The 15,395-nt window shown below is 38.5% G+C and overlaps 3 protein-coding genes across 4 annotated transcripts; 1 reads left to right on the top strand and 2 right to left on the bottom strand.

Moving 5' to 3' along the window:
- Positions 1 to 6,655: 6,655 nt before the first annotated feature.
- Positions 6,656 to 10,511, bottom strand: LOC119082030 (vang-like protein 2). The gene is made up of 2 exons (XM_037191353.1): positions 9,356 to 10,511; positions 6,656 to 9,292 (listed from the first exon to the last, which is right to left on the bottom strand). Exons 1-2 carry the CDS (start codon positions 10,164 to 10,166, stop codon positions 8,481 to 8,483), a joined length of 1,623 nt encoding a protein of 540 aa, XP_037047248.1. The 5' UTR covers positions 10,167 to 10,511; the 3' UTR covers positions 6,656 to 8,480.
- Positions 10,512 to 11,203: 692 nt separating this feature from the next.
- On the top strand, positions 11,204 to 12,958 carry LOC119082031 (CDK-activating kinase assembly factor MAT1). The gene is made up of 5 exons (XM_037191354.1): positions 11,204 to 11,411; positions 11,489 to 11,619; positions 12,063 to 12,317; positions 12,376 to 12,689; positions 12,754 to 12,958. Exons 1-5 carry the CDS (start codon positions 11,288 to 11,290, stop codon positions 12,851 to 12,853), a joined length of 924 nt encoding a protein of 307 aa, XP_037047249.1. The 5' UTR covers positions 11,204 to 11,287; the 3' UTR covers positions 12,854 to 12,958.
- A 235-nt stretch (positions 12,959 to 13,193) lies between these two features.
- Positions 13,194 to 14,122, bottom strand: LOC119082032. Of its 2 annotated transcripts, none has more exons than XM_037191355.1 (3): positions 14,001 to 14,122; positions 13,727 to 13,923; positions 13,194 to 13,663 (listed from the first exon to the last, which is right to left on the bottom strand). In XM_037191355.1, the coding sequence occupies exons 1-3, from the start codon at positions 14,005 to 14,007 to the stop codon at positions 13,277 to 13,279; spliced, it is 591 nt and encodes a 196-aa protein (XP_037047250.1). In that variant the 5' UTR covers positions 14,008 to 14,122; the 3' UTR covers positions 13,194 to 13,276. The 2 variants fall into 2 exon arrangements, with proteins under 2 accessions (XP_037047250.1, XP_037047251.1); XM_037191356.1 differs by having other exon boundaries at positions 13,727 to 13,920; positions 14,001 to 14,094.
- Positions 14,123 to 15,395: the final 1,273 nt, after the last annotated feature.

Genomic DNA, 15,395 nt, shown 5'->3' on the forward strand with positions numbered 1-15,395 from the left:
CGTTTAATTTATCGCTGAAACACCAAGCATCCTGACTGAGGTCCGGTATAATTCCGACTTCTTTGATAAAGTCAGCTCCAATTAATGTCTTGTTGTCCAGGGCATCTGGGATGACTATAAACTGAATTGGTAGCTTCCGATTTCCCAGGGTAATAGTGGTGCTCGTACGCATAACGAATCTCGTATTTTTCGATCCATCTGCCAACTTCATAGTAATCAGCACCTCTTCAAATGGGTGTTCGGTTTTCAGTAAATGTAGATATAATTCTCGGTTCGCCACTGAAACTCTAGCGCAAGTGTCCAGAAACGCTAACACATTGTAATCGCTGACGTTGCAAGCAATTCTTGGTAGTTCGGTACCGACTTCCTGGTGTAAAGAGTAAAATTCTTTGTTGCTTGGAAGTGGTTTGGCCACCTTTTTGCAAGTATTACACTTGCTGCGAACAGTGTTTGGTGCCCCACATCCATAACATGAGTAAGAAGTTTTTGGTGAATTATTTGCCTTGTTAACTGTTGTTGAATGCGTTGGCTGCTCTTCCGATGTAGGTTTAGCCATTGCTCTTTTCTTCTTTCTGCAATCGGTTTCGATGTGGCCGCGATTGTGACAGTAGCTGCATGTTTTCTTAGCTGGTGTGTTCGGTGCAACGGATTTAGCTTCATGCTCATGTTGCTCTGTGGTTCGGGCTCGATCGAGTAATCCTAGGGTGGTGTTAATGCTGTCTCTGGGTACAGCCTTCTTTACTTTTAGTCGTAAGTGACCGTAAAACAGATCAATTTGCTGACTTTCGGTGAGTGGGAAGTTCACTAGGCGAGAGATCCTTGCCATTTGTCGCGTGACATAAACATCGGTGGATTCCAATTCTTCTTGTCGGTCTTGACCAATCTCGTTAATTAATAACCAATTCGGTTGCGGAGGTTGAAAGACTCTTTTCAGAGCTTTTGTTGCTTCAGACATAGTTCGGATTGATGGCTTTATCCCATCCCACCAGGTGCGTGCTTCGTCTTTGAGTAGCATTCCGAAGTCCCGTAGGGCGTTTGATTCTTGAATGTGTTTCGAGCTTATGTATGAGGTGACGTTGTTCGTAAAATTTTCTACTGTATGAAAATTTCGGGTCCCATTATACGTATGAATGCAATCTGCCAAGCTGCCTTCAGTACGGACTTGTGCAATTGCCTGTATCATTTGCTGAAACTGTTCTCCGGTGATGTGTAGAGCCATGTTCGTGTTGTTGTGGAATGACCCCGTTGAGAAATCAGAATCTGTATCGTCTGGGTAAATTGTACTCTGATCGCAACCGATTGAGTGTTCGGAATTCGAATATGTATCCAGGATGTGCTTGCGGGTGTTCCGTCGACAAGCGTTCGTGCGAGTATCTCGTAGTCAATTTGTACTGTAGCCAAAATGTGCTTGCGAGTAGCCGACTATACGTGCGAGTATAACGTGGCCAAAATGTTAGTGACGTGTCGGTGACGTCAGATGGTGCAAAGAATTTGACCGAAGACAATCCTATGGACGGCTGTGTGGTCGTGGACTCTGCTTTGTACACGTTGGGCGCCAATGTAGAGGACTGCAACGTCCGGGTACTAATTCGTTGGCCGGGTAGTGATCGATTTGGGGGAACAGTCTAACTGTAAGGCGTGTTCACTCTCCAAAGATTTTCGCCGACTTTGTAAATACAAACCAATCCTCTAAAACGTTACAAAAAGATTCTTTATTTCATATGCATTGATACTGCCTAAAATAAGACGAGTAGTCGATAGCGTTCGAATACAGAATGAAGAAGAACGATGAGCGTCGCTTCTTTTATAGGCGAATTTCCATGATGGCCGATCGTCATCGTTGTCATTAATTTCTAGAAGTTTCTGCCAAATGTCATGTGTGCTCGCGCCATCTGTGTGTAATGATTGGTACTCGTTCTTGCGTGGCGGTTTATTTGAATAAGTTGTGCTACAGCTGGGAGAATTTTTCGTTGGTCGACATGAGTCGAATTTCCTATTAGGGATTTTATAGACGCGAAATTGCAACTATTTTTCAACTTCCAAATATTATTTTTTTCTTTAAATTTGTATTCTACGTTAATGTTTCATACATAAGCTGTAAAACGACACCAAAAATATTTAAAATAAATCATACAAATTTAGGATTACAGCAATGATTTGGAGTTGCTGTCACGCTACTCGAATATTCTGCGAAATCGAATTATTTGGGCTCTTCCAACACGAATCACTCTTAAAAAGCAATGTAAATTCATTTTTAAATATAATAGAATTTACTTCAAATGATCAAATTAACTTAAACAATTTTCCAATAACAGAAATTAACAGAAAAAATCTTCAGCACTTATTCAAATATTAAATCTATATACAAAATATACAAATTCATATTTTATTGTTTAAACGTGGTGACTATTATAATCACAAACAGCTTTGAGTAACCTTTCAGGGTACTGGGGGTGACCCAAAGATACCTCATACTTTTTCCAAGTTTCATTAAAATCGTGATGAGCGGACTCTACCGATTGTTCGCTGAAGAAACCCAATCCTTTGGCTGATTTAGAACAAAAATGACCGATATGGAAGAACACGGTGTGTACTTTAGGGGTAACACTGATCGACAAATCGAGATAACTTTCTCTGAACAAGTTAATTTCATCTTGGAAATTTGAATGCAGATCTTGGGAAAAGCACGATTTAACAACGCGTTGGAAGCTGTGTAAACAATGGCAATATTTTAGACAGCCAACGCTGCAAATTGATCTAAGTAAGTCGACTTTTTCCAACAAAGTCTTACATGCATTCCCTGCAAAAGAATGGTGTCCGTTGGTCATTTTTCGTTCAACGTTACAGAGTTTCGTCCAAGTTAAGGTATCCTGTTCGAAATTTCTCAGCATATGGTTGTATAATGTGTTGACAACCCCGGTCATTAAGTGTAACTCTGGCGGTGGCATTAAATCAATTATTTCATCGTCGTCATTTCCGTCAAATACAGGCCGACTGACACAATTATTGAATTTCTTAGCCATTGGTTTCTTACTTACTGCATTTATCCAACTATGATAATCATTAACACAGCTGCCGATTGTGCGATATTGTCCACATCGATGTAATTCGTCTTTATGGGCAACACAATACGTACAGGGATGTGCGCTGGAATGAGCCATAATGCCAGTTAAAATATTTGCCAGCTTTAAATCAGTTGCAATAGTTCCCTTAAGTTCATTGATCTTAAGAAGCGTCCACAGCTGACCAACATTTTCCCGGTTTTCTTGAGTGGTAGGCACTAGAGCGAGAAGGAATAATTTTTTGACTCCAGAGTCTTTGAACGTTTTAGCAAAAACACCATCTTGATAACGTTGACGACCTTTGGCTAACTCAGTGTTCTCTGTTTGCAATGATAAAGTAATTTTGAGGAAGCCGCCACCACCATCGATGCCAATTTTCGAGTGAGTGTGATTATATCCTCGCTTTTCGTTCACAGTTTTGCACAATCCTTTAATGTCGCTGCAGGCGACGAAGGATTTTGCAACGAGGTCATGAGTATTTCCCAAAATATTTACAAATTGAGACTCGTACGTTCGAAAGTATGGCGCGAGAATATGTTGAACATTGCTCAATTTGCTCTTTAAATCAGTTTCAAAAAGTTTGCGTGATCTTGTTATCATACGAAAGGCGCTGGCAACACGTACAGTCTGATTCCAAGTCAGTGAAAGACTCGTCTTTAATTTGATGACATCATCTGCGGAAACTTGATAAAGGAATTGCTTTCTTGAATCAGGATTGACCTCGTTTTTGTGATAATGTTAATTGTTTCTCACCCTGAACAATTGTACTTTTAATTATATCACTTGCAATGTGTTGCCTCTCCTTAGAAGTTAGAACACCGATTTCATTTTTCAAATTTCTCATCAAGTTTTTTCGATACTGGCAGTAATGCCTTTTTCCTTTAACAAGTGTTTTTAAGCACTTCACACATTTTCTTCGAGAAGCGGGCGGGGTACCAGTTTTTTTTACGAAGTTATAGCTGCTCTTATCTCGAGCTAGCTCGCAGAGTGTACAGTCACAAATGTTGTCTGCATTGGATCTTGTAAATATTTTCGGTGCAGTAAATTTACTGTAATCTGGCACAACATTCATCAAGACGACATTTTGGTTTTCTTTCAACGCTTTGTATAGTTTGATTCTACATGGATTGCACAGGGATTTTGGTAATCGTTCATCGTCTGGATTGTAGTTGCAGTTTTTTCTGAGCTTTTCAATTATAGATGGGTACAATTTACATATTGACTTCTTTTTTTTCACACATAACAAACAGATTTTAAAACGATTTTCAGTATGTGTTGCTGCTTTTGAATGCATTTTGTAAACTGAAGCGAACTACACATAAACTAATTGTTATCTCGGAGCTATTCAAAATCCAGTGAAACAAAAGGACCAAAGTTTACAAACACAGACACATAAAAAGCATTGCTTTTTAAGAGTGATTCGTGTTGGAAGAGCCCAAATAATTCGATTTCGCAGAATATTCGAGTAGCGTGACAGCAACTCCAAATCATTGCTGTAATCCTAAATTTGTATGATTTATTTTAAATATTTTTGGTGTCGTTTTACAGCTTATGTATGAAACATTAACGTAGAATACAAATTTAAAGAAAAAAATAATATTTGGAAGTTGAAAAATAGTTGCAATTTCGCGTCTATAAAATCCCTCATAGGAAATTCGACTCATGTCGACCAACGAAAAATTCTCCCAGCCGTTTTCGATAATATTACTGGTTTTATAATCAGTGGACCTCCTTCTTTTTAATTTATATTAAAAACAAAATGTTATGCGGAACTTTCATTTAAATTTGGTTAAGGCGCACCGTGTCAGGTGACAATAGGAAGGAATATGCTAAAATTGGAATATTTCATATTTTAAAAATGTTTTATTTCAATACAATTCACATTTTGTCAGTACAAAGTGAGTTAAATAAATTAATTTATCAATTTCGTAGCATTACATTACATATTCTTAAAGCGACGACAGTCTATTACATATAAAAGAAAAGAAAGAAACGCTTAAAGGCTCTTATCTCATTATTTACTCAATTGTTTGTTTTTATTGAGAAGTATTTAAACTGATCGCAGGAAAAAAGGAAATAATCGCAAGAAAAAGAAGAACTGACCGCAGAAAAACCGAACTTGATCACAGCGTAAATTTTCCTTTTACAAAATGAATAAAATTGAAAACTTGACAAGCAGTTCCTGCAATCGTGTGACCAGAGAAGTATATTTTCCTTTTACAAAATTATTGAGAAAGAAACTTTCTTTCACATGCGATCAAATTTTTTTTTCTTGAGCTCATTTCTTGTTTTTCTGCGATCAATTCTTCTTTTTTCTGGGATCAATTCTTCGTTTTGCTGCGATCAATTCTTTTTTTCCTGCGATCAGTTTAAATACATCCCATTTTTTTATGATAGGAGCCCTCTCCTATCTGTTTTTTAAAGAGCATTTATTTAATTTGTAAAATAATTAAATTATTTTTTCTCTTTGTCATACACACTGCGTAAATTTCCCTGGAATGCAGATTCTGCATTGCAGAATTTACCGGTTAACACACTACACTACTGATATAAATAACGGCGTGAGCTGTTGCAAATTCTGCACTCCAGTAAAATTTAATATCAAGTGTGTCCAGGTTAAACATTTTTTGTTTCTGTTTTGTGAGACTCTCAATAAAAGAGAATTCGCTAGTAAAATAGCTAACTATATTTAGGGAAATATTGAATTCGATTGTAAAAAAATGCATTTAATACTATTGCCAGGCAGTACGTTGCCAACGAAATCGTATCGCAAGTAAGCAGTGTTTCCGTTTGACGGAATCGTTTGAAAATCGACCAAATTTTTTTTTATTCCATGAAAAATTATATCAATGTTAGGGACCTTTCCCTGAGGGAAGTCATGAGAAAAATCAAAGAAATTTTTGACTTTCAAATGAGTGACTTATTTTGTTTCAGTCAACGCACTTGATAGAAAGGCGTTGTTTCAGCTGATCCACTCATATAGACAAATACGATTGCTCACTTGTATAAATACGCATTAGCTCATTTGTTTGTATGAGTGGATCAGCTGAAAAACAACCGAACAAAAGGCGTCACTCATTTGGAAGTCGCCGACTGTAAATAAAAGTTTTAATTAATTTTGTGACATTCTAGACGGTGTAGAACGTTTTCTCTGACTCTAGTCGTGCTATGATACCGCCAACTTGAAAATTAGCTACGACAAAAATAACTCAAATCTATTCTACAACAAAAAAAATATCGATTTCGGCCAAAACAGGTCCGGAACACCGTCCAATTTAACAGGTTGTGCCTGTGTAAAATTCCTTAATTGTTTTCATGATAAATCAAAAACAAATGGAAATGTTCTAATTTACAAATTATTTTATAAACAAAGTACGAAATGGATGCCCTCGCTTAATATGTTTTTAAATGATATGAATGTTCGATTCGATGATATGCTCAAGTGATGTGATGATTTGATGAAATATTTCAATCGATTTTCCACAATAAATTGATTTGAAATTAGATAAAAGAAAACCGCGACAATAAATTCTTCAATTGGTCGGTATCTCAGTCTAGCATTCATTTGCGATACGATTGTAAATTGGTTTCTGTTAAGGAACAAGTACTCAGTAATTATTTGTTATAATCTTACTTATATAAAATTCCTTATAATAATTTCAGTTTGTAATCGCGATAAATTGTGTAAATAGTTCAGTTTATTTCTCGTACAAAAAAAGTCTTATTCACTGGAGATTGTTGCGTAAAAAGCTAAATTACTTTACATTTTAATACTAAATTATGTTGTTGTGACCGACACGGACTTTCGTAGACATTTTGTTAGAATTTCACACCAACCGATGTTTCGAAAGTCTTCTCTCACTCATATTAATTCCTAACTAAATCATTGATCGTTCGTCAGACATAATAGGGTGGTTCGAAATACATTCCTTTCTGTCTATCTCATTTTTATGAAAGCTCACGCTATCAGAGCTGTCGCTGTAGCTTCTGAAAATAATAATTTTAGGAAACATCCACAAATTCACTCATAGCTTCAACGCACTAGTAATACTCTTAGCGACAAAAAGTTTAAAGGACGAATAAAAGTTAGCGGCAAATTTTTGGCCGAGACATTCCTAAAATCTTTTTTTTTCAAGTTTTATGGGACTTTCGATTAAAATTAAATGGAGAAATTTAAAACATCGAGCTTGTGTTTTAGCAGTCTGGATCACAGTCTCGGGATCTGTTTGAGATTTGGAAAATTGATTTGCTAAGATTTTTTTTGGCATTTCATATTTTTGACTGATTTTTGTTAAATCACCAAGAAACATTGTCAGAGTGTGAAAAACCGACTAGAAAAATATCCAAGGTTGAGGAACGTCAAGGAAAATCGGAAGTGTAAAGAAACGCCGGAAAGCTAAATTTTCCATTCCTTATGTTTCTCGGCGCCTTTTCACATTTTAATGTTTTTCCTTAACGTTTCTTCACATTCTGTCGATTTCTCTCGATGATCAAACAAATCAACCAAAAATGATGAGTTGCCGAGAAAAATCGCCAAAGTGTAGAGAAAAGCCAAGAAAAATCGCCAGAGTGTGAAGAATCGCCAAAGTGAAAAAATACCTTTTTGATTGCTTGAAAAAGGCTGTAGTACGAATTAAATCTCGTTGAATAAACTAAAAAATCGAACAAAACGTCTATGACTATTCTGTCTATGAAGTTCATTTCGTAAAACGATACTTTCGTAAGGATCGAACGCCTTTCCGTCACTTTTTTAGTGGTAGGTTCCCTAGGATCGAACAAAAAGCCCTTGCGTAACCTTTCGTAACAGGATACATTCTATGGTATCGAACAAATTCATCATCATGTTTGGTTGATTTGCTAAATCGCCAACAAAAATGGACAGAATGTGAAGAAGAGAAACGCCAACGAAAATCGCCAAATGAAAAAACGCCAAAAAGACAAATTTTCCATTTTTTACGTTTCTTTGGCGTTTTTTGGAATAATTTAGCAATTAAATTTTCCGAAAAGAGACGTGCTCTCTAGAGTGTTGAAACTACATAACAGTTGAACCGTCACGTCACAGCGAGTGCTATCACATAGACCAAACCTTAAGAAAATTGAGATTTTCTTACTTATCTTAAAGAAGTTTCAAGTTCTCTTCAGTAATTTCAAACCACCCTAATTGACATTATCAATGAAATTCAATGCTATTGACCTCCCGAATTGTCATTAAATTAACGCTATGTGCAGTTGAGACAAAATTAAAATTAAAAAGAAAAATTCTCTGAGCAAATTTGTCAAAATTTAAACTTCAGATGTTGATCAATTTTCACTAAATATAACTAAAATCGACGCGTTTAACTGCGCTCAAAGTACGAAACAGAATTTTTCTTAAAAAAAGGAAAATAATTTAAAAAGAATATCTTACCAAAGACTTGGTCATACACTCGTCTCGGAGTTCAATTTCAAAACAAATTTATTGCTCTTTGGATCCACCACTTCTTCGGATATGTTAAAGTACGGAAGTTTGTACACATTCACCAGCAACGAAACGTCATTCTGAATCAACTGAAATGTGCAATTGTGCCGCAACGGACGCGACAACAGTTCGTCACAGATCAATGACCACGGCTGAACCGAGCGACGTTCTTTTTCGTTTTGTAACAGCGGCGATTCAACTAGATACGGTTCAAGGAAGGCTCTCGGTGACATATCGTGCTTCAGACAATGCGACAGATGATGGATGATCGCTTCAACGGTGTGTCTGGGTTGCTGACGCGTCACACGCAGATACTTTTGCAAGGCTCGAGCCATGCTCGGGAAAACGGCTTGAGCTGCTTCTTGTGGATCCAATGGTATAGCTGGCGTTGGTTCATTGTGAACACGGCGTATATGTGTGAACGCTTCTTCAGCGGCTGTGATAAGACGGGCACGTCGCTTCTTCACACGACGATCGTATTCCTGTTCCTCATAGAATCTTTCGTTGTGCGATGAATCACGACGCCTGGCGTGAGCAGCAAGGACCGCACGACTTTGACTCTGTTGCTGAGATGGGTTCACACCGTCAACTTCGTAAAATTTGAAACTGGAAACGCCTTTCTTCTGCGACTTGGAGATTGGAACCTTTTCCAAATACGGATTGTAAATGGGAAAGTCGGTGTAGTAGTTTTGTAGGATCCATACGGCGGCTCGTTGAATGCTCAACTGACCAATACTGTACGAACGACTTTCACCGTCTGGACTTCGAACCACTAAAACGTAATCGTCTCCAATTAGTTAAATGTTTAACGAGACAGACACAAAAATGATCTTACCTTTGACATAGTACGCTGGCTGTTGATGCCGTATCTCTAACAGTACACAAGCGATGTAATGAATGAACAGCAACGTATCCACGAAATTTGTTGCATACGACACTAACGATTTGTAATCGGACGCTTCGTGTCCTTCCACTAAAGCCTTTGTTCCTTCAGTTACTTGTACTATGTAGAACAGCCAATAAGCAAACGTTGAAACCAAAACCAACAACTGAACCGTGGCTCGAAACATAAACACTCTCGGTAGTTTAGCGCTGGGTCTTCGCAAAAATAATGCCCACAGACCAAGAGCCAACAGAAGCATTCGGGCTACCAGCGATACCAGCAATCCCTTACATTCGCCATTGCAGGCCAACAAATGAGCTCGATTGATTTGCGTTAAGTCGGAACTTTCGAAGGCACTGGGAAAAAATCCCATCTTCGGTAGCATGACCATTGCAATTGGGCTGAGGAATGCAGCTGACGATAAAACGAGCGAAAAAGTCGTTTCAATGTAACGTTGACAAGCAAATCCTATGCCGGAATCATTGTTGTTTTGCCAATTGCTAACGTCTTCCATGGAAATACTCTGTTCCGATGTATTGCCAGTTATAGCGGTCGTATTTTCACCCCAATTCTCGTCCTGTGGCAAAATTTGTACTTCAATAATTTCTTGTCCGTCACGGCTATCGCCCAGATTAACGCTGGTTTGAAACGGTGCCATATCCGGATGTTTTCGGGAGTGATGATTGCTGCGATGGGAATGGCGAGTTCCACGCCGTCTCGATCTTGAACTTTGTTCGGATTTTACCGATCCTTCAGTATCCATTGTCTTGTTGTGGTCCGACTAGTCAAATATCGAGATTCGCAGGTAAACATAACTTTTCTTTGTCGATTTTTTAGATAAGTAATGGCAGCAGCAGCAACATAATTATAGGTATAATTATAACGTTACGCTAATTCCAACCGAATATTCTCACAATCACTACGAAATATCACACTTTTGGACACGTAAAGTAACACATAAAGCCGACGAAATGCTTTGTGTTTATTTCAATAAAAGAAATTAATTTACCGCTAGCTTTAATTAGTCAAATTCTATTCATAATTTACTGTACACTACACTACTTTATGTTTCTGAATCGCCATTTTACCCATAAACTAGTTTGCTGGATATGTGCTGACACCTACATCACTGATGGAGAAGTAATCGAAATGTCAAACGATGTCATGGGGGCTATCAAAGCACCTAGCAGGGTAATAGAGGTTTTTACACGTCAAATAGAGTAGTTTTTTGTTACCAATAATACCATTAGCAGCCTTAATGGTAATTTTGCAATGACATTATGAAAAAAAAGGTATGGAAATATTCGCATACTTCGATTAAAGTACTACTTTATTTTTTTCTATTACCCTGCTAGGTGCTTTGGGGCTATGTGAAACCCGTAAGATAAAAGTTGAATGGGAAGGATATACCTTTCCATTGACAAAAAGTGACCTCGAACCCTATATTCTCCTCAGAATACTCCACTAATACTTCTCCAGGTGCAGGTCGCACTAAGCTGTCTTATCTAGGTGATTTGGCCTAGTATTGTGCTTCGAAACATTTTCTCTAAGCTGAGCTAGGTGCATGCATTGCTTACACAAAATTACATGTTATGTTATATCCGTCAAAGGTCAGAAATAAAAAAGGAAAACTGTAGATGGTAGGTTGTAAGCACAAGTTGGTCAATTCTGCAGTAAAACTCTCAGGGCATTCACAAAAAAAAACTCATAAAACAACGCGCCCTAACTGATACGAAAGAGTTTGTGGTGACGCCTAGTTACTCTTTCTGGTATCAGATTTTGACATTACCGTTGTATGTGTGTGTTGTCATTCTGTTTTTGTTTACAATAAAATTTACAGTTTGCTGTTTAGGTCGCCCAAAATTTTAAATCCCTAATCAAATTATGGACGATCAAGTATGTCCGCGGTGTAAGACAACCAAATATCGTAATCCGTCCCTTAAACTTTTGGTCAATGTTTGCGGTCACACTTTATGCGAAAGTTGTGTGGATCTGCTGTTTTTGAAAGGTAGCACAATCGTTCGTCTTTGCAATTTTTTGCCGCAATGTACAAACACTGAAATGATTCAATTTTACGTAATTCAGGAGCTGGAGCCTGTCCTGAATGCAATGTTCCCCTGCGGCGCAGCAATTTTCGAGTGCAATTATTTGAGGAGCCAAAGGTTGAGAAAGAGATCGACATTCGGAGAAGAATACTGAGGGACTACAATAAGAAAGTGAGTTGTCGGCTTTGGGGTTATTGTACCGATGTGTTGAAGGACTTTTCTAATCCTCTAATTTCCGAGAATGTTATGTCTCCTTGAAAAGTACGATTCGAGAGTTACGGTTCCTCGTCAGTAGCGAATTGTCGAGATTTATGATTCTTTGATCACTAAGCAACAATTTGAAACTTTTAAAATGTCCGCGAAACACAGTGCGTTGGATAGGTCTCGGTTTTCTGAGTACGAAACACGCATCCGTTGGTCCCAATGATGTCCGTGGTTCGGCTGCAGTCGCTTCACAAAAAATTTAAAAAGGGCACCGACACCCATCCAGCGTTCATTTGCGTACGAAACATGTGTTGCTCAGTGATAAAGGGGGAGTTTACAAGAGATTCATGACTCGAAGAATGTTGCGTGTCCTCTGAAGTTTTGACATTTTCGTCTTTTTTTTCGATTAGGAGGAAGATTTTGCCACCGAAGAGGAATACAATGACTATCTCGAAGAAATGGAATGCATCGTGTACAATTTATGCAACAACATCGACATAGTGAACACCAACAAGAAGATCGAACAATACAAGAAAGACAACCGTGACATTATAATGAAAAATAAAAGTCGTTTAGGCCGAGAGGAATACGAATTGGAAATGGAATTGGAACGGGAGAAGCAGGTCGAAGCCGATCGAAAGAAGGAATTGCAGCAAATCGAACAGGTTGAGTGGTCTTTGTGCGGTTCCCATCGATTTTGACTGATCGAGTTTCTATTTTCAGGACTTGAAGAAGCGTCAGATCAAAGAAAAAGAGGCACTGATCGACGAACTAATGTCTAGTCATGCAGATGCGGCGTCAATTGTCAGCGACTATGCTAAGCAAGCGGAAAAAATTCGCGAAGAAGCCAAAGTGGTGCCGGTAAATAAGAATGAATTTTCCACCGGCGTTAAATTTGGTCAGCAGGCTTTCCTGCCAGTGCCGAAAGTTGAAGAAGGACCAATGTACGCCTACAAAAAGCCAATCATTATTACCGACGGACCGCAACCACCGAAAACGGAAGAAATCGAGTCCAAGGGATACATTCAGTTTATACGGTACGTTCATGCGTGCCTTGACCACCAATTTTATATTTACCCAGTTTTCGTTTTCTCAACGCAGAGCTGAGAATGCCGTTGAACGAGCTGGTGGCTACAGATCAATCATATCCTGCCAACGAGCACTGCAAGAGGCATTACAAGGACTGTTTCATTCTAAATGAGTTTGGTCGACTGCCAATTGGGGGACTGATAAATTTCTATTAATTTCGTAGCCTTTTGTTCATTAACTTGTTGATAAATGCGTAACAGACGTAAGTGACACCATTTAACATTTTGTATTTTTTCACTGAAATACGTGAACTACATTCTAAATCAAATCAGCGACGAAGAAGAAAGATTTTTCACTTCGAGCTCCATTGCATGATTAAAGGTTGGAAACCGATAATAACGCAGGTAATATGCTTTGTCTAAACATCTACGGGAAGCTCACAGTCAGTAGGATCCCTCCAGGCCAATTCTCTTTTTCATCCATTCACTGAACGACACGAAACACCATTCATATTCACATGATTCATAAAAATTTATTTGCGCTGCTTCGGTCACATGCCGATTTTCTACAGAAATTGATTTCTTAAAAGTCATCGTTAACAAGGTGGTAATGGTGGATCTGTGATGATAACGTAACCAGGCGGAACGTCTTTAACTCCGAATCTGTCATACGACACAACTGGCGGTGGAGTAACCACAAAATCAGGAATGGGAGTTCTTACTTCTCCCGCCACGCACTGTTCACATGCCTTTACCGTTGCCTGAAGATTTTGTTGTTGGATTATTTGCTGTTCGATAATTTGTTGTTCGATTATTTGTTGTTGGTTGTGCTGTTCAGCGGTTTGTGGACATGGGCACGGAGTCGTTGTTGTTGGGCACGGGCACGGAGTCGTTGTTGTTGGACATGGACACGGTGTAGTTGTCGGGCATGGACATGGTGTTGGCGGACAACCGCAGCGACCAGCAATGGGCTTGTGGCAGACCTTTAAAAAATATAATTCATCAGATGACCTCACTTACCCTCTCAAAATCAATCAGTGTGTTACCAACAAGTCCGGATCGAACAGCTCCCCATCACTGCACTCAAAGCTTTCCAGTAAACGTAGCGGCGAACATCGGAAATATTTGGATGATGACAATCGGTTAGCAAATACCGAATCGGTAGCGATTTCCGGTGGACATCTTAAGTTTCTTGCTGAAACGATGGAAGCACATGCCAGAGCCACCAATAAAAATTTATCTACTGACGGAGGACAAAGTCACACGGTTATGAATCAAGTAAACTACCGACTACGTTGCTGTTCCACCAAGAATATTTACCTTGCATTGAAATGGTTTTTCGTGTCGTTTGAATGAAAATCCTCAAATCTTCTGTTGCTTTTATGTTCAAAGTTCTTTTTATAATGCTCTCCTACGCGATAAGATAAGAAAAATTCTTGCAATCGACTTACTCAGACTTCAGACACAATTAGCTTGTAGAACACTAATTGCAAATCTTGCTATTGAACGCGATACGGATCTTAAGGTTTTTGAAAAAAAAACCAGGAACTTGAATGAAGTAGGAAAACTACCTACAAACAAAAATTGATTAAGTCGCATCGATACGCATGGTAGAGGCAGGAAGTAAACAAAGTTAACTTTCGGAAAACTGATTCTGTCTGTTGAATTACGACTCGTAATTTACCAGGATCTAACATTTAAAACATTACTCAACTGATAAATATTTGAAAGTATCCAAGTGCGTACGATACACACGCACACATAGTGAGTCACTCTTGGAACAAGAATTTTCGCTTTTTTTAATGCTTTGGAAGTAGGTCACTCAATAAATTTCCAATTTGGTTGGCAACTGGCACTTCTAAGAATGGCGAAAACCGAGCGTGATACCTGTTCCGAGACTTAGTTTTGGATTTATTTAAAAAATGATTTTTTCATGCCAAACATTTACATAATAGGTAACTCTACAGGAGCACAGTTTGAGGATTATAGGTATTATCCTACGCAGGATAAAAGTGATGTTTCGTCTTTGGTTTACCAAGATGCTTGAATATTTTTAAAGAAGAGGCGACAGTTCTACACGGACAATATTGTTCAGAACGATATTATCGTCCACAGAACGATATTATCGTCCACAGAACGATATTATCGTCCACAGAACGATATTATCGTCCACAGAACGATATTATCGTCCACAGAACGATATTATCGTCCACAGAACGATATTATCGTCCACAGAACGATATTATCGTCCACAGAACGATATTATCGTCCACAGAACGATATTATCGTCCACAGAACGATATTATCGTCCACAGAACGATATTATCGTCCACAGAACGATATTATCGTCCACAGAACGATATTATCGTCCACAGAACGATATTATCGTCCACAGAACGATATTATCGTCCACAGAACGATATTATCGTCCACAGAACGATATTATCGTCCACAGAACGATATTATCGTCCACAGAACGATATTATCGTCCACAGAACGATATTATCGTCCACAGAACGATATTATCGTCCACAGAACGATATTATCGTCCACAGAACGATATTATCGTCCACAGAACGATATTATCGTCCACAGAACGATATTATCGTCCACAGAACGATATTATCGTCCACAGAACGATATTATCGTCCACAGAACGATATTATCGTCCACAGAACGATATTATCGTCCACAGAACGATATTATCGTCCACAG

This window comes from Bradysia coprophila, unplaced genomic scaffold (genome assembly GCF_014529535.1).
Source record: "Bradysia coprophila strain Holo2 unplaced genomic scaffold, BU_Bcop_v1 contig_373, whole genome shotgun sequence".
In the NCBI taxonomy this organism is placed as follows: domain Eukaryota; kingdom Metazoa; phylum Arthropoda; class Insecta; order Diptera; family Sciaridae; genus Bradysia; species Bradysia coprophila.

Excerpts from the sequence above, each read along its gene's own strand:
- LOC119082030 (XM_037191353.1), bottom strand. The coding sequence starts at position 10,166 with ATGGATACTGAAGGATCGGTAAAATCCGAACAAAGTTCAAGATCGAGA. Across the intron at positions 9,293-9,355 it reads GCCAGCGTACTATGTCAAAG|TGGTTCGAAGTCCAGACGGT; the intron begins GTAAGATCATTT and ends ATTACGTTTTAG.
- LOC119082032 (XM_037191355.1), bottom strand. Across the intron at positions 13,664-13,726 it reads TGTTCGATCCGGACTTGTTG|GTCTGCCACAAGCCCATTGC; the intron begins GTAACACACTGA and ends TATTTTTTAAAG.
- LOC119082031 (XM_037191354.1), top strand. The coding sequence starts at position 11,288 with ATGGACGATCAAGTATGTCCGCGGTGTAAGACAACCAAATATCGTAAT. Across the intron at positions 11,412-11,488 it reads GGATCTGCTGTTTTTGAAAG|GAGCTGGAGCCTGTCCTGAA; the intron begins GTAGCACAATCG and ends TACGTAATTCAG. Across the intron at positions 11,620-12,062 it reads TGAGGGACTACAATAAGAAA|GAGGAAGATTTTGCCACCGA; the intron begins GTGAGTTGTCGG and ends TTTTTCGATTAG.